The 24,308-nt window shown below is 49.5% G+C and overlaps 1 protein-coding gene across 9 annotated transcripts in view; it reads left to right on the top strand.

The window, feature by feature from the left end:
• SRRM1 (serine and arginine repetitive matrix 1) overlaps positions 1–11,617 on the top strand; it is a 17,403-nt gene extending 5,786 nt beyond the window's left edge. For 4 of the 9 annotated variants that reach the window (XM_015649348.3, XM_015649355.1, XM_015649357.1 and 1 more), the window contains 14 exons: positions 102–214; positions 591–791; positions 1,247–1,450; positions 1,936–2,040; positions 3,546–3,817; positions 3,955–4,035; positions 4,342–4,428; positions 5,021–5,165; positions 5,396–5,437; positions 7,596–7,703; positions 8,210–8,671; positions 9,641–9,818; positions 10,285–10,479; positions 10,628–11,617. In XM_015649348.3, the coding sequence (XP_015504834.1) occupies positions 102–214; positions 591–791; positions 1,247–1,450; positions 1,936–2,040; positions 3,546–3,817; positions 3,955–4,035; positions 4,342–4,428; positions 5,021–5,165; positions 5,396–5,437; positions 7,596–7,703; positions 8,210–8,671; positions 9,641–9,818; positions 10,285–10,479; positions 10,628–10,732 (2,298 nt within the window). In that variant the 3' untranslated portion in view covers positions 10,733–11,617. The remainder of the gene's footprint in view (positions 1–101; positions 215–590; positions 792–1,246; positions 1,451–1,935; positions 2,041–3,545; positions 3,818–3,954; positions 4,036–4,341; positions 4,429–5,020; positions 5,166–5,395; positions 5,438–7,595; positions 7,704–8,209; positions 8,672–9,640; positions 9,819–10,284; positions 10,480–10,627) is intronic. The other 5 variants (XM_015649350.3, XM_015649349.3, XM_033519564.1 and 2 more) reach the window with 5 other exon arrangements.
• The last annotated feature ends 12,691 nt before the right edge of the window (positions 11,618–24,308 follow it).

Here is a 24,308-nt window from a genome sequence, read left to right as displayed (position 1 = left end):
AAGGTTCCAGTCCTCAAGCAGATATTGCTGGTGTTGGACATGCATATTTGATAAGGTCTGTGTGCTGCCTGTGGGTTAAGTGCTGATATTTGGTTGCACAGATAGAGCAGGAGAAACTGGCTTCCATGAAGAAACAAGATGAAGACAAAGAGAAGAGAGATAAGGAGGACAAAGACAACAGAGAGAAGAGAGACAGATCCAGGAGTCCAAGAAGGTAATGAAAATGCACAGGCAGCATATCAGGAACAGAGGGAGCACACGTGGCAAGGAAGAATTAATTGAGCTGTGGAAATACTCCCCTTAGCTACTGTAGCAGGCTGGCCTGACCTACTGCTGAACAGGAACTGCAAGTAAACCAGAGCAGCTCTGACAGGGTGTTGTTTCTAGTGGTTTCTCTGTTCCAGGCTTTGTTGGTTTTAGTTTTGAGGGGGTTGGCTCTTTTGTTTGACGTCTTAATTTGTCTGTCAGCAGCAGAAAGTGCAGTCCTGGGTGTGCTTTAAATGCTGCAGACAGTGCTGGGTGTCCCTGGGTGGAGAGGGCTTTGAGCTGCTGTCTGTCCCAGAGCTGTGAGTGGCCCTGTCTGTCCCCAGACGCAAGTCCCGCTCTCCCTCCCCGCGGCGGAGGTCGTCGCCCGTGCGCCGCGAGCGCAAGCGCAGCCACTCCCGCTCGCCCCACCACCGCACCAAGAGCCGCAGTGCCACCCCTGCCCCCGAGAAGAAAGAGGCCACTCCCGAGCCTGAGCCCTCCGTGAAACCAAAGGAGACTGTTGTGCAAGAGGCAACTTCAAACAGGTGAGAGCTCTGTGTGTAGGGCCATATATTGCCTTTTAAAAATGGAATCATTATCCTGATAGCTCACTGGAGCTTGGCTTGGGCAATGCCTGCTCCTCTCTGTGCCCCTGCAGCAGCCAAAGCATTTATTTCATAATCTTCAGTGAGGTTTCTTTGTCCTGTGTAGAATTCTAGGGGCAGTGTGCTTTGCTGCCACTGATTTCGTTGTCCTGGTCATCATTGACACTTGTGACAATGTCATCTTGACTTCCAGCAGGTTGTCATCATGTAGCCTCTCTGTTACTTATTCTCCTTTTTGAATCATTGTACCACATTGTAACTCTTCCCACAGTTTTAGAGCAATTTGTCAGGGAATGGGCTGGAGAACGTTTGTAGGGGAATATCTTGGCAACTTCTAAAATGTTACTCTGCAGGCTGTAATTTGTGTTTACAAATGAAGTCCTTATTTTTAACAGTGACATCCCGAAAGCTCCTAAACCTGAACCTCCTGTACCAGAGACTAAGGAAACTTCACCAGAACGTAATTCAAAGAAGGAGAGAGAGAAGGAGAAGGAGAAGACTCGTCAGAGATCCCCAACTCGGTCCAAGTCCAGGTCAAGATCCCGATCCCGTTCTCCATCTCATTCTCGACCCAGAAGGCGCCATAGATCACGGTCAAGGTAGGGCTTCAGGTGCTGTTTGTGTGTTTCTGCTGAAGGTGCTACTCAATGTTCTTTATTTCAGAGGTGTTGAGCTGTGGATGTTTTGGGCCAAGTGAGAAAGACGCATAAATGTGTTTTGTTTGTATTGATTTATGAGGAGATGCTCACGGTGACCAGCACTGACTGGAGAAGGAATTGGGCTGCTTAATACTGATAATTGTGTAGCCTTTCTTTAGGACATGGGTTTGATGCTGAAAATGCTGTAAAATACTTTCTTTACCTCCTTTTTTTTATTACTCTACTATTTATTCAAAAGATGTTGTTAAACTTCAAAGCCCTGATTGTGTCTGTACATTTGGCATCCTCACCTAAATACACCATTGATACAATGGAGGAAAAGCAACTCTGCACTCAGTGCCCCGAGGATAAATCTCCTCAACTATAGAAGTCAGATAGTTGCTTTTCACTGGAATTTGTGATTGTGACAGGTCTTACTCCCCTAGAAGGCGACCCAGCCCGCGGCGCCGGCCATCCCCGCGCAGGAGGAGCCCGCCCCGGAGAATGCCACCCCCACCCAGGCACAGGAGGAGCAGATCCCCCGTGAGGCGGTAAGAGCCCTGCTTTTTGAGACAGCTGGAAGTGCTAAACCTGGAAACTTAAAGGGAACTTGTAGCCATGTCAGCAAAATTCCCTCCTTCATCTCAACCTTAGCGCTGGCAGGTGTGTGATGAGAGTGATGGAAAAGCTGCGGTGTCATGTTTCCCGAGTGTGTTGTGGGGGAACACAGTTGTAGCTGTGAAATGATTTGAGTTAGGGTAGTAATGAGAATTCTGCCTTTTGGAAAAGTGGCAATTTCAGAGCTTTTTTTTCTTTTTTACTTCTTCAAATGGCTCTGGGTAGCTCCCAGCACAGACTGACATGACATCTCTTAGGGCTTTTTTGCTTAAGTCTTAGTACTTTTCTTTCCTGCCTGGGGGAAAAAAATGAGAACAAGTAATTGAATTTTGCTCGTTGGGAATTTTAAATTATGACTTGTATTTCTAAGACATAAAATTAAATTTGGACTCAAAGTATGTTTCTTCTCCATGTTCTCTTAAGATTCTTCTAGATTTGCCCTTTGGTGTTGAAAGTCACATTTTTCACAGCATAAGAATTGTTCTAGAGACAAAGCTCTTAGCTGCCTTGCAAAGTAAATTATGTGCTTTTGGCAGTGTCAAAAGAGACATTTGTCTTCATGGGGAGAGAACAGATTCTGATCCTCTTTATAGGAAGAGAATCAAAGTGATGCTTCTTGTGTACAGCAGTTGTTTTTGAGGAAGGATCACTTCTCTTCCTTTCTGTGACAAGGTGTTGACTATTTCCTGAGTTTGTCAATATGTTCATTTCACACAGTTACTGGGAAAACTGTGAAAAGTATCAAACATGTATGTTGCAAGATGTACAAGAGCTCCCTTTCAGCAAATGTTTATCTCACTCAAGGTAGGGTTTCTTTTTTCCAGGTTCTCAGGAATTCTGCAGCCAAAGGTGGATTCTGCAGGTACACAATTGCAACAGAACTTGCCACAAATTTTGCCGCAGAATTCTGAGGCCCTACCTTTTAAAATTACAAAGTAAAGATGAAGGACTAAAACATAATGATGGATAGATCAATTCTGAATTGATAAGTTGTTAAGTTGTCCGAAATTTTCACCTCCTGGTGTAAAACATTTTAGTGTCCTCGCACACTAAACTCTTACCCAGATCTGATTTGGAGATCGAGTCACACGTGCTAACACAGACAATTCTCTTAACCACCCAGAAGTCAGAGAGCCCAACCAAAACTAATTGTTTCCAGGGGCAAAGCTTAGCTCTAGCCTGTAGATTGACAGAAAGCCAGTGAAGGTGACACTAACAATTTTTAGCTCACTATTGTAGTTTAAGAATAACTGTGAGAGATTGGTCATTATCCTCCTCTTCTCCAAACCGAGTGTCGCAGGCTGTCCACCGTGTTTGGGAAGCGCTGTTGTCTGTGGCTCAGTGTCTGTGCTTGCAAACAACTGCAGTTCTTTGTTCTTTGTGCTGAGATGTTCCCTGCTGCAGCCGGGCAGGACCTGACGTGGGCTTTGATTTGCAGGAGAAGACGCTCCTCGGCCTCGCTGTCCGGCAGCAGCTCCTCGTCGTCGTCGTCGCGCTCCCGCTCTCCACCAAAGAAGCCTCCCAAGAGACCCGTGTCCAGCCCTCCCCGCAAAACGCGCCGGCTGTCGCCCTCGGCCAGTCCCCCCCGGCGCCGCCACCGGCCCTCGCCCCCCGGCAGCCCCCTGGGCAAACCGCGCCGCTCGCCCACGCCGCAGCAGTCCAACCGCGCCCGCAAGAGCCGCGGCTCCGTCTCACCCAGCAGGGCTTCAGGTGAGGGGCGCCAGCAGGGCTTGGCTTCCCTTTGGGGCTTCTGCTCCCTCAAAGAGCACGTGTGCTTTTTTGTAAGGGCAGAAAAGCGTGAAGGAACGGCGTGAATTGCAGCTGAGCTATTTTGTTTTGTCTTGTAGCACCCAAACATAAGAGTACTGAGAAAAGAGAATCTCCTTCGCCAGCGCCCAAGCCCAGGAAAGCAGAATTGTCGGAATCAGGTACAGCACTGGCTTCTCAGCTCTGCTCCTGGCTGGGGTTTTCAGTCAGAAATACTTGGGCAGTGAGGTGCTGAGCCCTCCTGCAAGTCTGGCTTTTCAGAACTCTAAAGATGATCACTCCTACTGCCTCATTCTATCCAGATTGCTCAGAATAAAAGTTCAGCCAAAGTGTATTCCAGCCTTTTGTTATCCTGAGGTTTGAGTGGGGGAAAAGCCCATACCTGATTGTCCATAACTTTGTTTCTGCCTGCATAAGACAAACCTGTACCCTTGGTTTAAGTGTCCTGTCCTTTTGTGTCTTTTCAGAAGAAGACAAAGGAGGCAAAATGGCTGCAGCAGATTCTGTCCAACAGAGGCGCCAGTACAGGAGGCAAAATCAACAGTCTTCATCTGGTATGGAGCACAGAAATTCCCTAAAACTAAGTTTAGTTTACTTTAGCTACTTCCTGCAAAGTTCAAATACAGATTAAAAGTATTTGCTCTGTGCTCTGCAGGGCTATTGTAAACTTAATTATAGATTTGCCACTCATAATGAGGTCACTCTAATTATTGCTTAGGAAGAATAAAAGTATGACCTTAAAAGGTTATTCCATCTTTTGTTAATGGGTTTGCATCTTGAAAAGTTGTGCTTTTAAACTCTTAAGATCACGCACAAATATTGTGTGCTGTGGATCACTTCATCTGTCCTTAGTTTGGTTCTTTTATGTTTGAGATCATTCAGCTGGGTGTTTTCTGTCCACATAGCTTCACAAAGCAACTGCAGTTCACCTTTTAAATTATCTGTCTAGCCAGATTTTATGGGGATAGATCACTGCAAGTATTTTTACCCATTTCTGGTAGATAGATTTATCACTTCAGTTCCACCAACACCTTTAGTTGATCTGCTTTTAAATTTTGGGTTCTCATTTTGAACTGCAGCATTACCCTGTCAGTGACCAATATCACAAGGATCATTTTCCAGAGAGTGATTATTCTACGTTTGCAGATTCTGGTTCTTCATCTTCCTCAGAGGAGGAGAGGCCCAAGAGGTCGAATGTGAAGAACGGGGAGGTGGGCAGGCGCCGCCGGCACTCGCACTCGCGCAGCCCCTCGCCTTCGCCCCGCAAGCGCCAGAAGGAATCCTCCCCCCGGTAACTGAACTTCACTCATCCCTTCCTCTTATTTCATGTTTATCTCTCTGCAACTCACACCAAAAACACATCAAGTCATGCCCACTCTGCCCGGTCTTCTTTCAAGATTTCCTTCCCATTGCACTCATTTGGTAAAAATTGCTCTGACCTTTATTTGATGGTGTTCATTTTTACCTCAGATCTGTGGCAGATAGATCTGTTTTGTTTTGTTTTCCCTCCACTGCTCTCAGGATGCAGATGGAAAAGAGGTGGCAATCACCAGTGATGAAAAGGTTGGTTAGAAATTCATCTCTTACACAGGCTGTCATTTATTTTGGCGTGGATAAGCATTTGCCATCCTTTGTCCTTGCACACTCACGGTGAGGGAAGTTCAGACTGATGTGCTCCTTCATGTGTTGGACCTGGAACCATTTCACTGGCAAAAAGAGGAGGAGCAGCACCTGCTCTGTGTCCCTCACTTCTCACCCCTCATTAATTCACATCAGCCTGTGACATCAATAACTTTGATGTTGCATCTCACTTATGCCTGAAAACAGCTGAGCACTTGAGTTCCTCAGGGCTCCTGACACCCAGCTTTGGGTGAGCAGTGTTGGATTCCTGCTGCCACTGACTCAAACCCTCCTGTGCAATTGCAAGGGGGTTTATTAAGCTTATTGCTTAATTAAGCAATTAAGATCTTGATCTTCCGGGTCAGAGATGATTGGAATTTTCAAAACTCTTTCCTCAGTTCATGAGATATTTGGAATTGCTAGAAGCAGACAATCAGTAAAACAGCAGTGACCTTTTTATTTGTGACACTTTTTGCTCTGTATTGATCTAGGAGTCCAGAAGGTGCAGGAAGCTTGATGGGTTTATTAATTGGATGTAATGACCCTTGAGCAGGCTGTAATTAAGCCCTAGCTAGCAGATACTCACAGCACACATCATGATATAGGAGATAAGGGCGACTCCCTCACCAGTGCAGACCTTCCTAATTATGGATCCTGTCAAACATTTCTGTGGAAAACAGGTTGGGATTGAAAGCCTTTGATCTTGTTTTGCAACACACTGAATTCACCTACTGCCTGTTGCATAAATACATCTTTATTAGCACAGTTAGTACATTTGAAGGCTGGGGGATTTCTGGGTCATAAAAGAACGTTGTATTTTGGAGCAAACTCTTATCTATAAAAGTGTGTCTCATTGCCTTGGAGAGCAATATCCAGCATATTTGAAATCAAATCTCACTTCATGTAAATGAGCTGTTTTGCTTTTTAATTGCTCTCATTTTTCCTTTTTCTAGTCATTTTAGCTTAACTGCTTTTTTTAACAAAAGGAATATTTCACTTTACCAGTATTCTTCTCTTTTAAAATTCTATGCAAGTGTGTGTTGGATTATATTTCCCCCTTCCAGAAGTCTGTCATAAGCCCTGCTAAGCAGAAAATGGCTCATTTGGTGAATGGCTTTAATCCAGAGAGCTGCAGTTTACCAACCACTTTGTTTTTTTTCACTGCATTTCAAGAAATAAATAGTTTTGGATTTCAAATGGAGCACAGTTTCACACTGTGAAGAAAATTAACTCCACCCAAGGCAAAATCAGCACATGATCCATTGCTTAATCTAACCATTGGGTCTTTCTCTGGCTGCAAGGTGGTGATGGATCAGGTTTTGCAGATGTGGAATTGTGTCCTGGCTGATGTGGTGGGCTTGGGGTCACAGTCAGACACTCACAGTGGGCTCAGGGTCACAGTCAGACACTCACAGTGGGCTCAGGGTCACGGTCAGACACTCACAGTGGGCTCAGGGTCACAGTGAGACACCTGTGGTGGGCTCAGGGTCACGGTCAGACACCTGTGGTGGGCTCAGGGTCACAGTCAGACACTCACAGTGGGCTCAGGGTCACAGTCAGACACCCGTGGTGGGCTCAGGGTCACAGTCAGACACTCACAGTGGGCTCAGGGTCACAGTCAGACACCCACAGTGGGCTCAGGGTCACAGTGAGACACCTGTGGTGGGCTCAGGGTCACAGTCAGTCACTCACAGTGGGCTCAGGGTCACGGTCAGACACCCGTGGTGGGCTCAGGGTCACAGTGAGACACCTGTGGTGGGCTCAGGGTCACAGTCAGACACCCACAGTGGGCTCAGGATCAGTCAGACACCCACAGTGGGCTCAGGATCAGTCAGACACCTGTGGTGGGCTCAGGATCACAGTCAGTCACTCACAGTGGGCTCAGGGTCACAGTCAGACACCCATAGTGGGCTCAGGGTCAGTCAGACATTCCTCATTTCACACTCTTCAGCAGGATTCAAGTCCATTTCTTTCCATTAGTGCTCCCAGTAGAATTCCATTTCAAGGTGCATGAAGGAGCAGATTTTGTGTAGTGAAAGCAGAGCACAAAGCAGCTCGTGGCTCAGCTGGCAGTTCCCTGATCAGTCCCTGTTTTCTGCAGCAGCAGGAGGAGGAGGAGCCCCTCGCCGCCCCCCGCGCGCCGGCGCCGCTCCCCTTCCCCGGCCCCGCCGCCCCGGCGTCGCCGCTCGCCGTCCCCGCCTCGCCGAAGGTACCACACTGGCCATCTCCTGCCTGCCCCGGCCTTGGGGACTTGCTCTGGGCATGGGAACAGGGCCCTGCTCCCAGTTCCTTCACTGGGGAGCCGAGGGGGATGTGTTGTGCTGGTGAGGTTGGGTTTGGCGGGTGCGTGGCCTGGATGGCATCGGGTTGCTGCTGCAAATCCTGATTCGGAATCACAGAACCGTGGGATGGTTTGGGTTGGGAGGGACCTTCAGGATCATCCAGTCCCACCCCCTGCCGTGGGCAGGGACACCTTCCATGAGCCCAGGTCACTCCAAGCCTTGTCCAGCCTGGCCTTGGACACTTCCAGGGATGGGGCAACCACAAACTTTCTGGATAACAGAGTTTTGCTTTAAACTCTTAGAACTTCTAAAGAATTCTGGTTTAAATTTTGACAAGTTTAAACAGTTTAAAGAGTCCTTTTCCCCCTCTTTGGGTGCACTGCTGACTGATTGCCATGGCTGGCTGGCCCCTGAACATTTGTTTCCTTTGCAGGTCTCCATCACCACCCCCGCGCAGACGTTCTCCCTCTCCACGGAGATACTCCCCCCCGATCCAGAGGCGATATTCCCCATCTCCCCCTCCCAAGAGGAGAACAGCTTCTCCTCCTCCCCCTCCCAAAAGAAGGGCCTCCCCTTCCCCCCAGTCCAAGCGCAGAGTCTCCCACTCCCCACCGCCAAAACAGAGGAGCTCCCCTACTGCTAAACGGCGCTCCCCTTCCGTATCTTCCAAGCACAGGAAGGGGTCTCCTCCCAGCAGATCCAACAGGGAAACACGTTCTCCACCACAAAACAAAAGGCATTCACCTTCACCACGGCCTCGAGCTTCCCACCCCTCCTCCAGCCCTCCGCCGCCGCGCCGGGGAGCGTCGGCGTCGCCGCAGAGGAGGCAGTCACCCTCACCCAGCACCAGGCCCATCAGGAGGGTGTCCAGAACACCAGAACCCAAGAAAACAAAGTAAAAAATCTCATTTTGTCTCCTTTGGGTTGATGTGGGGTTGTTGTTTAGTTGTAATGCAGTGAAAGTTGTTGAGGAATCACAGAATCCCAGGATGGTTTGGGTGGGAAGGGACCTTACAGCCCATCCAGTGCCACCCCTGCCATGGTGACACCTCCCACTGTCCCAGCTGCTCCAAGCCCCATCCAGCCTGGCCTGGGACACTTCCAGGGATCCAGGGGCAGCCACAGCTGCTCTGGGCACCCTGTGCCTGTTCCCCACCTTTTTCCCAATATCCCATCTAACCCTGCCCTCTGGCAGTGGGAGGCCATTCCCCCTTGTGCTGCCTGCATAAAAAGCCTCTCACCCTCCCTTTTTATAAAAACCTGGAATACTGACACAAGGTCTCCCCAGATTCTTTAATTGCTGGCTTTAAAGAAAACCTGGCTTTGTCTTTAAACCTAACTGTGGAAGGGGATCAACCTTTCTCATTAACTCAGAAATAATTCCTTAAGTGGCCATTCCTGATAAACTGCTAAAATTGTAAATATTTTCATCTTTAGTGAGATGCTTCTTTTCTGAGCAGACAGTGAAAAGTATGGTGCTGGCTCACGAATTTTTTCAGAAAGAAAATGTAGCTGAATGGAAAGCCATGCACAATTAAATAGCATTACTGTTCTCTTGACTTTTAATGTGCTTATAGCTTAGTTAAACCAGAAAGGCAGCAATCAGTTCTGAGCAGCAGCAGCAGGGTTGTTTAGCAGCTTTTCAGGCTGCATTATCCCTCTGCATTATGGATCCACTCTTCTATTGGACAGTTTTGCCTTTTTATCACATCAACAATGCAATTAATCTGTTTCTTTTTTAAAATCAATTTAAATCTTCCAAGTGCAGCTTGGCCAAGTTAAAGCACAGGTGTTCATTTGTCTCTTGTGTTGATATTCCCTTGTTTTGTGTCTCACCTCTGACTGTGACTCCTGTGTTCCCCAGGGCTTCCACCCCCAGCCCCCGGCGCGTGTCCTCGTCCCGATCTGCGTCAGGGTCACCTGAGACAGCTCCCAAAAAGCACCAAGGACCTGCATCTCCTGCCCGGTCTCGCTCTCCTTCTGCAAACTGGTCACCTGCAAAAAAGGCCAAGAGCCCAACTCAGAGCCCATCACCTGCCAGGGTAATTTGTCTGCTCATGAAGCAGCTCTGCTTTGGATTCTAGGCCAGGCTCATGTGGGGAAGGCTGAGCTGCTGAGCAGCCCCAGGGTTATTCACAGCAGGGGAAAACTGCTTGGGGTCATTCTTTGTAGTTAAAAACTTCTAAAAATAATTTGTAACAAATTTTTCAAGCTTAACTTCTCCAAGTGTGGAAGGAAATGGTGTTCTATAGAAAATCAGAGTTGTGGGAAGAAGTCTGTCTCATTTCATGAGTGTACATGAGTTTTGTGGTTTACAGAGTGAGGGGGGCTTATTTATGCTCAGTATCCTGTGTGCAAACTCAGAGTATTCCCAGTGGGAAGAGAACAGATTGTTTGGTTTCTTCGCCTCTTCCTCTGAGGTGTTTCCCAGGGGCAGTTCCAGTCTTTGCCAGAGAAGCTTGAGGCCTTAGAGATGAGTTGTAACATCTGTGGAATTATTTGTTACAGAATTCAGATCAAGAAGGTGGTGGCAAGAAGAAGAAGAAAAAGAAGGATAAGAAGCATAAAAAGGATAAAAAGCACAAGAAACACAAAAAGCATAAGAAGGAGAAGGCAGCAGTGGCTGCAGCAGCTGCTACTGTGGCTGCACCAGACACCACCTCAGTACAGGAAGACCAGGAAGCAGAGACAGAACCCAAAAAGGTGAGAATTTGGGACTTTGTAAAGGCAAAACAGGGTGGGTGTGCACTAACTCCAAAGTGGGAATTGGGGTGTGGGGATTTCAGTGCTGGGAGGGCTCAGCCTGCCTGGGCCTGGGGTGTTTGAAGCAGCTCTTTGTGTTTGTTTGAAGGAGACAGAGAGTGAACCCGAGGACAACCTGGATGACCTAGAAAAGCACCTGCGGGAGAAGGCCCTGAGGTCCATGAGGAAGGCGCAGGTGTCCCCCCCCTCCTAGGCCAACCCTTTGATATAATGTACATTTTATTTGGTTTGTACTCAGAATTCAATTTCAAATTGCTAAATGTGTTTGAGCTTTAGAATATAACATTTGTTGTAATAATTGCTAGGTTGAGGTTCACCATGTACAAAGGGCATGGATTTACATTACAAAAGGTGTCCACAGTGTACTAGTGACATTCTTTCATTGACAGCATAATTTCATTTAGGGTGAGACTTCTTAGAAGCAGTAGGAATTTGTTTTGGAGGTTTGAAACATGACTGTCAGTTCCCTCGTTTCTTTGAAATCCAACAGAGCCTTGAGCAGAATTTGTGAGGGTCTCATTTGACTTCTTTTGTATCACTTACACGATGCTACTAACCTTTGTGGTTTGTAGGCTTGCCCAGGAGTAAAACCACTGCAGAATTCAAGGAAGTACATCTCTATTTTAATGCTTTCTACTGTTGCCTGTATAGTCTCCATTAAAGCCAATCAAGAATAGCAATTTAGAGTGGTACATAAATGAAAGCATGTTGTTTACCAGGACACTGTGGGTTTATATTGATGTAACATGTTGATTTGGAACACTGGAATTTCATTTGTATTTTTATGTTCTTTTTTTAAAGGGCAGTTTCCATGATCAGCAATCCCAGAAAAAAAAAAATAATTCCTTCAGTTCCATAAATTTTGTTTGTGAGCTGTCGTTGCCCCATTCATAAATCTTGTCTCGTTACGGTTCTTCGGAATGGTCTGAGCAACTTTCAGAGCTGTGTTCTTTGAAAGTTTAGAGGAACCTGAACTTTGGATATTGTCATGTTTTCACTGTTCTTTGTTTTTGTTTTTTTAACTAAAGCTATATAAAGCTTGTGGATTAAACAAAATAAATTTCTAAATTTAAACAGATGTTGGCTATTTTTATCTGGACATTTACATTTGCTAATCAGCTTTGTTTTGTGCAGGGTTAATGACTGCTCAGAGATGAGAAAGCATTTGATCCACTGTGCTGGCTCTGGAAAAATTGGTGCTTTTAACTGGCCTGGTGGAGCAGGATGAGCCCTTTAATTAGTGATGCTCCTGTGGAGTTCTTGCCAAGCAGGAGTCAAACAGCCTTACCTGGGCAGTGTTCTGAGAGGATGGAGAAGCTCAAACCCAGTATTTGCTGTGAGAATTGCTGGTCAGAGCAAGTAAAGTGTTTGAAGGTCCTGCAAGAAACGAACAGCAGGTTTGATTAACTTGGAGAAGGAGCTGTAGTGGTGTGAGAGCTCATCTGAGGAATCCTGGGGGGCTCCCTGCCCTTCCATAATCCTGGAATCACAGAGTGGGTTGTGGTTGGAAGGGACCTTACAAACCATCAGTTCCAACCCCCTTTTAATCACACAGGAAGCTTGCTGGGTTGCTGCTGTGGAACTCTTGTACAAACTCCAGCTGTGTTTCTGAAATCAGTTCTGAAGCCTGAGGTTCCCCTGGGAGGTGTTTTTGAGTTCTGCTCGTGCTGTAGCTGCAGTAGCTGTGATGTGCACAGTGAAGTGTGGGCATTGATGAGGTTTCCCTTGCCCTTGTGCAGGTTTAACCTGAGGCAGGGCTGCTCCAAGGCTGGGAGGGGAGGTTTCAGAGCAGCTCCTGCTCTTCCCTCCGTGCTGAACCTTTTGTTTCTTCACATGAACATCATTGCAAACCTCCTCCAGCAGCTGCAGTGCTGAGGATCACCTGTTATTAAAATGTGTGTGATAAATTCCAAGAAGCTTCTGGACGCAGGCATTTTTCAAAATCCATCTGGGTGAATCTGGTGGAGCCACAAACCTGAAGCTGGGACGTGCTGATCCTCATCCACCTGGGTTTTCCCTGGATGTCCTGGGCACAGCCTGCAGGGGTGCAGCTCCCCAGGGTTTAATACCTCCTCCTTTATCATCCCAATCTTGCTTCCACCTGGGTTTGGTGACCTCTGAGTGCCTTTTAATCTTAGCACTAATAGGAGTTCTTTAAATACATTCAGGACCTGAGTCACTGCTTATCTTCCCTCACACCTATTTCCATCTCCTGCCTCCAGGACTGATAAAGGACCTCTGCTGGGTTTAGATGGGCCAGGCCTTCACCTTTCCATCTCCCTTGGGGTTTCTATTGTTGGTGCTCCCTCTGCCTCTTTTTTTCATCTATCCATAAGGAATGGTGTAGGCTTAAGAAGAGCAATTAAATGCAGTGTTTAAAAATAATATAACCTTTAAATTATGTTTAGCTTAGTGTTTTAATTCCTTCCTACTTATCCATTCAAGTTACTAACATTTCATTTAAATACCAATTGGGATAATGAGCCCCCTCTTCTCCTGAGCTGTCCCTGCTGTTGCACAGACCCTTTTTAGCAGAGAATCTCTGCTGGGCTGGGTTCCATCTGTGTCTCTGCTGTTCATGACACCACTGAATTCACTCCTGATCCTCTGATTGAGCTCCCCTCATCCAAACCCAAACTTGTCTGATCCCTTCTCCGTCCCAGCTTCTTGGTTAACCTCTTCTCTCTGTTTTTAAATCCTTGTATTTGTAGCTCAGAAATGACCCTGCAGGAGCTGCCTGGATCTCACTTCTTTTTATCCTGGATCTGCTCATGCTGAAATTTGGCTTCTTCACCCTGGTGAAGTGACAGACATAGGGTCTAGGTAAGGGACTTGCTGCAATAATTGTATCCAACTCCACGAGGAGTTTAATTGGGCTGTGTAATTGAAATGGAACTGAGTCCTCAGGAGTGAGTGCGAGGCTGAGGTGAGTCACGGGCCAGTCTGTGTAGCTGCTTCTGGAAGAAAGATGTGTTTGTTGTGTCAACAGGTGAGACAATGGCAGGTGTGTGTGTGCAACAGTTCCAAGTTTATAGAAACTCAGGGCTGGATTGTTAAATTTTTCCACTTGTGTGACTTTGGCAGTTTGCCTGGGAGTGCTGCGTGGAGCGTCCTGAGCTGAGGGATTTACCTGAATTGCCCCAGGACACAGAAGTGTTCTGCTGCTGCTTGGGCAGGGCCTGCTGCTCCCTGGGAGCCCAGGGACACATCCCAGCACCAGGGCAGAGTTCTGTGCTGGGAGCCATCCCAAAACCTCCCTCAGATGACACAAATCCATGTCCTGAGCAGTGAGGGCTGCAGGGAGGGACCTGGGCTTGGAGGAGCAGTTCTGCACTCTGACTTCATTTCTGCAGCACCAGACTCCAAATCTCTGTGTGCTGGTGTAAAAGCAGCTCTGGGAGGAGCAGCTCAGCAGGGCACAGAGCTGTATTTTGGTGGAGTTCCATTCCAGCTGTCGTGTGTCATAACTGATGATTTGGTACAGGATCATCTCATAAACCCCTGGTTTGTCTGCTTGAAGTCCACTGTGGATGTCATCAATGTCTCAAAGCACTGACAATTCAATGGAATTGTGTTTCTCTTAGATTAGGTCTTACTCATTCCAATAAATTACCATTGGAAATAATTATATCTCTTCCAGGATAATAAAAAGATTATTGAATCTCAGCACAATGGGATAGGGAGTTGTGTATTCCCAGACTAATCAGCAGTTTGACTTTTGAACTGGATGCAACAATCCTGAATGAGTGCAGCGAGGCTGGAGCTGCTGGAGTCCCTTCAGCTGGGTGTGAAACAGCTGGAGGCAGAGGATGTCCTGTACCAGCCTCTCTTATCTGGGCTCCCTCTTGCTCAGGGCTCAGATAGGAACTGGAGCTCCTTCTGCTGTGTGACACTCGAGGGGTGACACAGCCCAGCTGTTCTGCAGCCCTGGGTTTGTTCTGAGCCAGGTTCTGGGGGAAAGAAGTGCTTGGCTTTGTTATCACTTGTTCAGTTTAGTTCTGATTTGAGCCAGAGCGTTTCTTTGTGCTGTGAGGGGAGCTCAGGGAACATCCAACATGGTTAAAGATCCTTGTGCTGTGAGGGGAGCTCAGGGAACATCCAACATGGTTAAAGATCTTCTGGTCCACTTGTGATGGTTTGTGTTTCCTTTCTTGGTGGCTGGAGGCAGTCAGGCAGATACATGGTGAATTTTTCATATGTCCCATCCTGAGTGTAGATTAAGCCTTGGGAAGAGGGCTGGGAAAAGTGGGGTTTTAATTGCTGTTAAAGTAGGGGAACAACCAATACACAGAGGGAGATGATGTTCAGTTCTCACTGCAGGTTTGTGCCTAAACATCCCCAGGTGGTTTTGGCTCTATCTCACCAAGCTGGGGATGGACTGGAAGCTGTTCCTGACAGGATGAGGATCACAGTTTGTCATGGAGCTAGAAAAGAGGCTTTGGGTTTTTCTTCCCTTTTTTCTCCAATATCTTTTATTTAAAACCAAGAGCCACAAAGTGCCTCCTGTGGGGTTTGCTTGGGTGTCTTGTGTAGGGGCTGTGCCCAAGCAGTGAACGGGAGTTGTGTGTCTCCAGCATCTCCCAGGGACAGAAAACGCTGTGAAATTGTTCCTTAGCTGGGAGTGTGGGATTTTGTCAGGGGAACCGGGTGCCAGCTCCCGGGGCAGGTGAGTCAGGTCTGGGTGAAGCCGGCACCGGAGCGGGGCTGACTCACGGTGACGCAGCCGCGGGGTCACCCTCACTCGTTGTGCTGTGCTTTGGGGTTGTCCCCAGCCTGTTCTGGGGTTTGGGTAATCCTAAAAGTCAGCACTGCAGGAGGGAACGTGCTGGCTCCCAGAGCAGGGCTGGGGTCAGTGCCAGGAGCACAGCTCCCCACGGCTCGGGGTTTGCTGCAGGGGAGAGCACTGAGCCTCCAGTGCAAGGTGTTTTAATCACCAAGTCATTAATTATCTTTAGTGTTCGTGTTGTGGCAGATTCTGTAAGAATCGTGGTTTTTTCTCATTCGGGATCAATGGGGAATTGTGTGGTGAGCACCTCCCAGGGCCAGGTGTGGGACTTGACCTCCGGGCCCAGCTCGGGATGGGGTCAGAAATCCTTCTGAACTCCCACATCTGCTTCCCCGGGCCGAGGAGCTGAAGGCAGGAGGGATGTGGGGTCCTTGATGAGGGATGAGCGTCCTTCCTCCCATACAAAGGCAGGATGCAGCAGCTCCCGGAGGCAGTGCGGGCTGTGTGTGCCGGGCCTCGGGCAGGGCTGGGGGCAGCGGGGCTGTGGCTGCCTCAGTGACCCCTGGAGCCAGGGCTGCTCCTCACGGAGCTCTTCAATCCCAGAGAAGGACCTTGTCCAGCAGATCCTGCAGAGCCAAGGTTGCTTTTGGCGTGGGGCTGGTCCTTGTGCTGATCCGGGCGTGGGGGGAGCGATGCTCCGAATCCCTGGGAAGTTCAGGATCCTTCTGTTTTTACTTAAAAGAAAACACGGAAAACAGCTGTCCTGGGAAAGCAGCGCTGGGGGGAAGGGAATTGTGAGGAATTGTTCGGTTCTCCCACAGAGGCTTTGTGTGTTGGGTCCAGGGGCAGAGCTGCAGCTCGTGTAAATTGTTGTGGCTGTGAAAGAAATGGAATTCTGCTGGGGAATGGCCCCTGGAGAGCAGGGTCAGAGTGAGGGGCCGGACTCTCCAGGACACGTGTGGTCCTTATCTGCTCAGCCAGACCTTCCTCTGACAGAGCCTCTGGGCCCTGTCCCCATCCCTGACCCGTGGCACAAAGCTGGGCTGTCTCCGTGGGCTCCAGCCCCTGAGCCACACGAGCGCTGGGAGGAGGGAGTGCCCGTGGGGGCACAGCCTGGGGAGCTCTCAGGAGGATTTTCACCTGGGGGGGCTTTTTGTAATTCCTCGTTCAGGCTTTAAAGCTTGAGCTTTGGATGAAACCAAAGCCGATGGAGCGGTTGTGAGAAATGTGAATCCCTTTTAAGAATAACCCCCCCAGGCTTCCCCTCTCCAGGAGGGAGGAAGCTCCCATTAAAAATTGATAGTCTCCCTGTCAGCTGGATTTTAATTCAGCAAGTGGATTTGACTACTGATGTGAAAAAAATTACCTTTGTCACCGTGCTGATATTTTTTTAATGAGACAGAAATGGTTTGGCACCTTTCCAGCTTATTAAAACCTTTGTGAGTCCACAGACACCGGCACAAGGGGATGAGAAGGGAAAATTACATTAAGTGCATGATTGGCAAAACAAAATCGAGCTCTTTTCTATTTATTTTTAATCTATTACAAGCCTGTGAATGAATCTTCTATTATTTATGGGGGAGGATAAAGGGAGCCGTCCCTGTGGCTGCAGGCAGACTCCGCTTTCAGTTCAACTCTTCTTTCCAGACAGGGAAAGTGGACACCTGCTGTTATCCAGGACAGAGATAAGTGAAGGGAGCTGTGTGAAAAGGGAGAAATCCACATGTTCTGTGGGAGAACAGGGCCCTGGGGATGATTGATCTCCATGGGTGCTGGGTTTGTGTCCGTGCTCTGCGGGCTCCCAGCTCCCCACAGGGTGAATTTCTCCACTGGATAAAAACCTTCCCCCTCCCAAGGGGATCAGAGCCTTTCAGCCACGAGTTGTGTCACCCCAGGGTCTCCATCCTGCTCTGGACCAGCTGCAGGAGCTGCTGCAGCCCCCAGGCTTTGCTGCTCGAGCCCAGCCTGGCCCTGTCCAGCTCTGCTCCCTCCTGCTCAGCACCACGGACCCGCTGCAGCCAGGGCCCATCCTCTTCCCTGCTGCTCACCCTTCTGGGGCCGAGCTGGGAATGCTGACACATGGGGGAATCCTCCTGGGATATTCCCGGTGAGGTAATGGAGATTCCTGTTGATAAAGGGCTTGATGGAGCTCATGTGATGAGCATTGTGTGCTGATAACCGAGACTCCTCCACGGCTCAGAGGCCACTTTGCTGAGGAGGGGCTGGCCCTGACCCCCAGGAGAAGGGGGATGTGGAGAGAGGGGTTCCCCCTGCTGCCACCAGAGGATTTGGGTTTATCCTCTCTGACTGCACATCCCACTATTAATGAGCAGCCAGAGTACCATTTGAATTTTAATGACATCACAGATGCAGCGCTGCTAATTGCTCATTTGCTTATCTGGAATGAGTTTTAAATCTGTGAAAGAAACCTGAATCACAGGAAACCTCTTGTGCAGCTGATCAGGGCAGGGTTAGAAAAGCAGCTGCCTGTGGTTTTACCCCCTCAGTGGCAGTTCCTCTCCTTTCCATCCCATTGCCCACCTTGATGCACTCATCAGCTGGGATTCATGGCTGGGATAAAAGCAAAGGATTTAAAAGGGAAAATCTCCACAGCCTTGGTACTCACAGAGATGCTCTGAGAGCCTGGCTGGGTTTGGATGTCCCAAACAGACAGAGGAGTGGTTTCAGTCCTCAATTATCTCTCCCAGGTTTGTGCTAAATTTTTGACTCTAACCAGCTCTTATCGTTACTCAGTAGGAGCCCGAAGAGCTCACAGCAATCATTACACAGACAAACCACCGGGGTAAAGAGGTGATAATTAAAATTGCAAAAGAAATACCCGATGATCTGAAATACCAGAATTTCAGCCTGAGCAGGTCGAGCGTGTGCTGCAGATAAGGAGCAGGGAGATGGGAAGATTTGGGAACTCTTTGGTCCTGCCCTGCAGGATTGTTGTTGTTCTCTCCATCTGCAGGGCACAGTGCCTTTGCTGGGGACCACAGCTGCTTTTTGAGTCCGTGACTCAGGAGCTTTAGGTTCTGTTCTGCATCCTGCTGTGGGTATCTCAGGGATTTGGGATGTCATTCCCTTAGCAGTGCCTCAGGCTGCGAGGTTTGGAGAAGGTGGAGGAGTTTCTGTCCCTGTGTTTGGAGAGCTGGAGCACTCTACGTGCTGCTGCAATGCAAATAATTTTATCAGAAAGATTATTTCTAAATCCTGGTAGAACTGCGAAATCTTGGCCTCTTGTCCTGCCCACAATTCCTTTCCTTTGCTGAGTACTTGGAAAAAAATCTGGTTCCTTCCAGTGTGACTCAGGTAGGAGGAAATAAACCCCACATTCATCATGTCACTGCTTGAGTCAGATCAGCATTGACGCCATCGGTCCAGAGCAGGGTGGCTCTGGGAGAGGTGTTCCCTTGTTCCTCGGGATGAATGTCATTCATCCCAGATGTGGACTTTGCCCAGAGAACCTCCTGGAAAGCTCAGGGCATTTGGGATGCACAGCTTTACCCCACAGGCAGAGCAGAGATGGGAAACAGATGGTGCCCAGCTGTACAGAAGTGGTTTGGATTTGTGAAGGTGACAGTCCTGCCCTAAACTGGGATGGATTATCAGGTGCCTGCACTGATGGACTCATGGTGGAGAATCATGGAATGGTTTGGGGTGGAAGGATCTTAAAGATGATCCAGTTCCACCCCTGCCATGGGCAGGGACACCTTCCACCGTCCCAGGTTGCTCATCCTGGGACACTCCCAGGGATCCAGGGGCAGCCACAGCTTCTCTGCACAACCTGTGCCAGGGCCTCCCCAACCTCACAGGGAAGATTTTTTTCCTATTATGGCTTTGGATCGAGCCAGTCTGGAGATAAAGAGGTTTTATGCTGGACTTGGTTTTTTCTTTTTGTGGATCTTTTTCTCTCTGCTGTTGGGCTGCACCTCAGAGAGAAAACAGAGTCTGTTGGTGTCATTGCTGTGAGTGGAGTGATCGGTGCAGATCCACGGGAGTGTGGCTGGAAGCTGGGATGGAGCTGCTGCTTCCCTTTTCCCCACACCCAAAGACACAGGCAGCACACAGGGCTGTACAGCTGCCCTTCCCCAGCTCCCTCAGAGCCTGCAGCCCATTAAAAACCCACAGCAAACAGAGTTTCTGCCATTTCAGCTCCGTGACAGAAGCCAGTCCGCGGTGCTGAGTCCCAGCTGGGATATAATGGACAGGGTTCATTAGGACAGCCCCCAGCTACCGGCAACTTCCAGGCTTTTCAGATGATGGGAATTCAGCAGGAAACCTCGCTGGTGGTGTTTGATTGCTGCTGCAGGGGAGTGTGGCTGATTTAACCACTTAATCAACCTCAGCCAGGCAAAGCTGGGGTGGTTATTTTGGGAGAAGTAAGTTGTGTAGTGCTTTTTTCTTCACCAAATCTCCTTATCAGCCCAGGTGTTTGAATCACCTGGGGACTAACCTTAAAAGAAAACAGCCAGGACCTGAATTTATTTACTTCCAAGCAACTTCTATATATAAAGGTGAGGAAATATAGATTTTAATCAGGCTCACAGAACTGTCTTGGTTGTTTTTTTTTTTCTCTTTCCCAAATAACTTTTCAAACCAGGAATGCAGTGGATTTGGGGTTTTTATTGAAGGACTCCTTGCGTGTGTGCATCTCCACAGTGCTTCCATGGGAAGGTTTCCCAGCACTCAGACCCAGCTCCATCTCTGCCTCTTTATCCTTTCCAGGTCTCTTCCTGCAGAAGGGAGAAGCCCAAATCTTTGTTTCCTGATGCTCACAGCAGAGGCCAGGCTGATACCTGAATTTGGAAAGTAGGGCAGCGAGAAACCCCGGGCAGAGCACAGCAACAGCTTCCTGCTGAAAGGGGAGAGCCAGGCATTCAATTACTCCTGCTGTGTGTGGTCCTGGGAGGCAACTTTCCTTTTCCCCCTCCTCGGATATCACCTCCAAAGGCAGGGAGGTGACATGCAGCACTTCAACTTCCCCCGTGTTCCAAAGGAAGCGAGGTGAAAACTCTGCCTGTGTCAGCATTCCCAAAAAGCTGCCGCCGGTGCCTCCGTGGAGGGGACCCACTGCAGAGGGAAACCTGCAGACAATGCCTGCTTTGTCCCCTCCCTGCTTCTCGGGAGCCCTGAGATGCTGAGTCCAAACATTTAACCACAAAATGCATTAATTACCATCCAGCTCCCTGGGGAAAGGACCATATGCCAGTAACCAGGGGAAACAAAAAAGGAAGAAGCACGCAAAGGCCACTGATTGTTAAATGACTCCAAGTGCAATTACTGCCACTGCAAGTTCTTGATGAGCATTTCCTAGAAACATTGAGTTCTGCAGCCTCTGCGCTCCGAGCGGTGCTAACTTGGACCGTGGAGCAGAGGAGTGACCCAGATACTGTGGGATGAAATCACCTTCCCCCATAATGACACGGGACGTGTCCTGTGCTGCTCTAACTCTGCCTCAGCCTGCAGCACAGAGCTGTTCTCTGTGGATTTCTCCCCAGTGGCAGCTGTGAGCTCTGGGGCTGGCTCCACTCGTGTCCTCAGCTGCTCACTGCAGCTAATCCTAAAGCCTGGCAGCCACCCCGGAGGAAAATGAGCCATCCAGGGACAGCTGGTTGGGAATCACAGCGAACTGCAAACAGTCTGACACCGGCAGAAGTTGGATTTCCCCCACAGTCCTTGGAAATCTGGCGGGTTCCCACCCTCCCAGCAGCTCCAAACCAAACTCTGCTCGGCACAGAGGCAATAAAAGAGGAATGAGCCATAACAAATCATCATCCATCCCTCCCAGGAGGCAGGTAATGGATGGAGCCCAAAATCCCTCTCGGTGCCTGGATGGGAGGGAGGAATGTGGAGCTCCTGGGGTTACTCTGCTGAGGGGGCAGCAGCTCAGCAGAGCATCTGTGACACGAGGGCTGGGCCTGCCGTGGCTGCGCTTCCGCTGCTGCATCCCAGGATCCCGAATTAGCTGTGGAATGGGAGTGCTGGTATTTATAACCAGGGTGTGCCAGTCCTGCCTTTCCTTTAATAGGTGTCCCTGGGCAGGTTCCTCTCCCAGCTGCGTCCAGCACGGCTTTCAGGAGCTCTGATGAACCCGACAGTCAGGACAGGCTCCTGCTTCCAGCCACAGCCAGCACTGGATGCTCTCCTTCCCAAACCACCTCAGCATCTTCCTTCTCACAGCAGTTTCATTATGATTTAAAAAATGGGATGCTCATACGTGTGTCCCACTGAGTGACAACATGACCTGTGTGCTGAGCTCCTCCCGTGCCTGGAAAATTCCCCGTGGAAATAAAAACCCATTTTTGAGCCCCAGGGTCAGCGTGGCAGCGAATTCCACCAGAGGAACACGCACAGCCAGGGCAGGAGAGGGCCTGCTTTGATATCTTTAACATCTGATGCCTCCAGTTTCAAAAGCACTTTGGAAGTTTGAGATGGAAAAACTGCTGCAGAAAGGCCAAAAATGTTGGAGAAGGGAAACAATCCACATTGTTTTGCTGCTCTGCCAAATGGGAATGAAGCTCCTGAATGCAGCATAAAATAATATTGAGGGAGTGACCCACTGAGCACACGTGGGGGACCAGAGTTGCTTTGTTCCCACTCTGTGGCTCGGTGCAAATTTAGCTTTCAGTAAGTCACTGAACTTTCCTGACTCATTCCTCACTGCTGTTAAAGGTGGGTGATGCTCATTTCCCTATGGATTGTTAGGAGCGCTGGTGATTTATTATGTAAAGCGTGGACAAATTAATTCTAAGTGTTATAAAAAAGAAAGAAATAAATCCAGTATAATACAAGCAACAATTACTGAAGGAGGAAAGAATCGAGAGCTTTCAGACTGAGCATTGTTAGAGGTTTCATTTGAATGGGGAGCATGAGGGGTTTGGTAAGTGGCAGCTGGAAACAAGCAAAATGTCATCTGAAAGTGAAATAATTGAAAAGATATTAAAGCAGAGCCAGGCCTGGTGCAGCTGGGTATAAATGAAATAAGCTATTAGCTGCTCTGCGAGATAGCAGCAGGGGAGAGCTTTTGTTAGAGCAGAAATGCAGCAGTGGTGAGGGAAAAACAGCCCTGGCAGCTCCTTTGTGGGGCTGGGAAACATAAAAAGGCCCCCAGTGCCTCGCAGACCTCAAATTTGTTGCTTTGTGGGTGCCGTGGGAGGGCTGATCTTTGTGCTAAACCACTGCCTGTTCTCGAGCAGGTGGGTCTGGGCTGTGGGGAGCCCAGGAAAGTACTGCAAGTTTGACAAAACCCTGGATTTTAAACTTTCTGGTGAAGCGGAGAGGGAGGCTTTTGGTCCTTGGCTGAGGAGCAGTACCTGGCTCAGCATTCCTTGTCCTGGAATAAGGACTCCTGCCTTTCCCAGCAGGCAGAGGATCCAACTTTGCTTTGCCCGTCATTAAACCAGTCCCTGAATCCACATTTAGCCCCAACTGGTGCAAATTTCTTACTCTGCCATGCAAAAAAGTGAACACAAAGCCTAAGACAGATGCTTGTAAAGTCTCTGGGACAACCCTATTTAACCTTCCCTTCTGTTGGAACCCACGTTCCAACAACAACAAATGTGGGATGGTGTCCTTCACGGTGCAGGCTGCAATTAATTAATGGGTAATTATCAAGGGAGGTTCCTGGCCAGGGCTGGACTGCACAGCCCCACATCAGTTTGGTTCCAGTGACACATCAATTTCCAGCCCAGACTGTCCCACCCCATGAATCAGCGAGATTCCCTGGACTCTAAACCAAACAGAGATGGATATTCCACTGGCTCCCAGGGAGCTGGGACTGTCCAGAAGCTGCAGGAATGGGAATGGAAAGGACTTTGTCACATCAGTGACCCAGCCCTGTCAGCTCCGGAGAGGAGCTTGCAGCAGTTTTTCCTGCTCGAGATGAATTCAAGGGCATTCAAAGCTGGTATTTGTGCAAAGACATCCGGTTATGCAGAACCGAGGGCAGTGAACGCCTGGAGGGCCAGGAGGTTTTGTTACCACCAGCGATCGCTCCGTTGGTAACCACTCCATGTGGAGCCATCCCGGGCTGCATTTGGGTACAAATTACAGGGAGGCTCATCCCGGGTCACAGACGGCATTGAAGTCACTCCGTGTCACCTCGGGGGATGCCACAGCCCCGGCCTGCCCTGGGAACGGCTCTGCCGAGACGCTCAGGTGCAGCTCCACTCAGACTATTAAAAATAGAGTCTGGGCTTCCAAAAGGAAAGGCAGGGCTGGCAGCAAGGGCGGGAGGCGCCGGGGAATGAAAGCCGCTCTGTTGCCGAGGGCTGGGCTCGGCAGGCGTGAAGCCGCATGGGGAAAATGTGATCGCGGGCTCTGCTCTTGTGGTGGAAAGGCTGCAAAAAGCGCGGTTTCATCCCTTTCCGACGTTTCACCCGGTTCTCCCGCACATTTTTTCGTCCGGCTTCTCAGTCCCTGACCTTAATAGTGAGGGGAGAATTAGGCTGGAGACTGAATTGCCTCTTGGGACGGATTTTTCCCCCTGCCAGGAAAGGAGCTGTTCGTGCTGCTCTGGCTCGGTGGGTCTGTGAGGGGGAAGTCTCTAGATTTTAAGTTTTTCACTTGAGGGTGAGGCGGTCTGAACCGATGGTGGGGGGGACACATACGCCGACCCTCTCCCCGGGGCTGGCAGCACTCACAGGGTTGTGGCACCTCCAGGGCCGCTCCCAGACGCTGTCACCGATCACGGCACCAGCCGCGGGCGGTGTCGCACGGCCGGGGAGCCCATGGCTGACACGGGGGTGTCCCTGCCGCTATAGGGGGGACCCCCGTCCCTGAGGGGACTCCGCGACCGCCATGGCGGGTGCTGCCCCTCAGAACTGTCCCCTCACGGCGGCCACGCCCCTCAGCGATGTCCCCTCACGGGGCCACGCCCCCTCATGGAGGCCACGCCCCTCAGCTATGCCCAGCATTGTCCCCTCAGGGAGGCCACGCCCCCCAGCACAAACCACGCCCATTTAGCGTTGATACTCAATTATTGCCCCGCCCCCTCCTGAAGCCCCGCCCACCCCGCGCGGCCCCGGCGGGCTCGGAG

Source organism: Parus major, chromosome 23 (genome assembly GCF_001522545.3).
Source record: "Parus major isolate Abel chromosome 23, Parus_major1.1, whole genome shotgun sequence".
Taxonomy (NCBI): domain Eukaryota; kingdom Metazoa; phylum Chordata; class Aves; order Passeriformes; family Paridae; genus Parus; species Parus major.
Note: the sequence above shows the minus strand (reverse complement) of the source record. Positions and strands in the feature narration are given on the sequence as shown.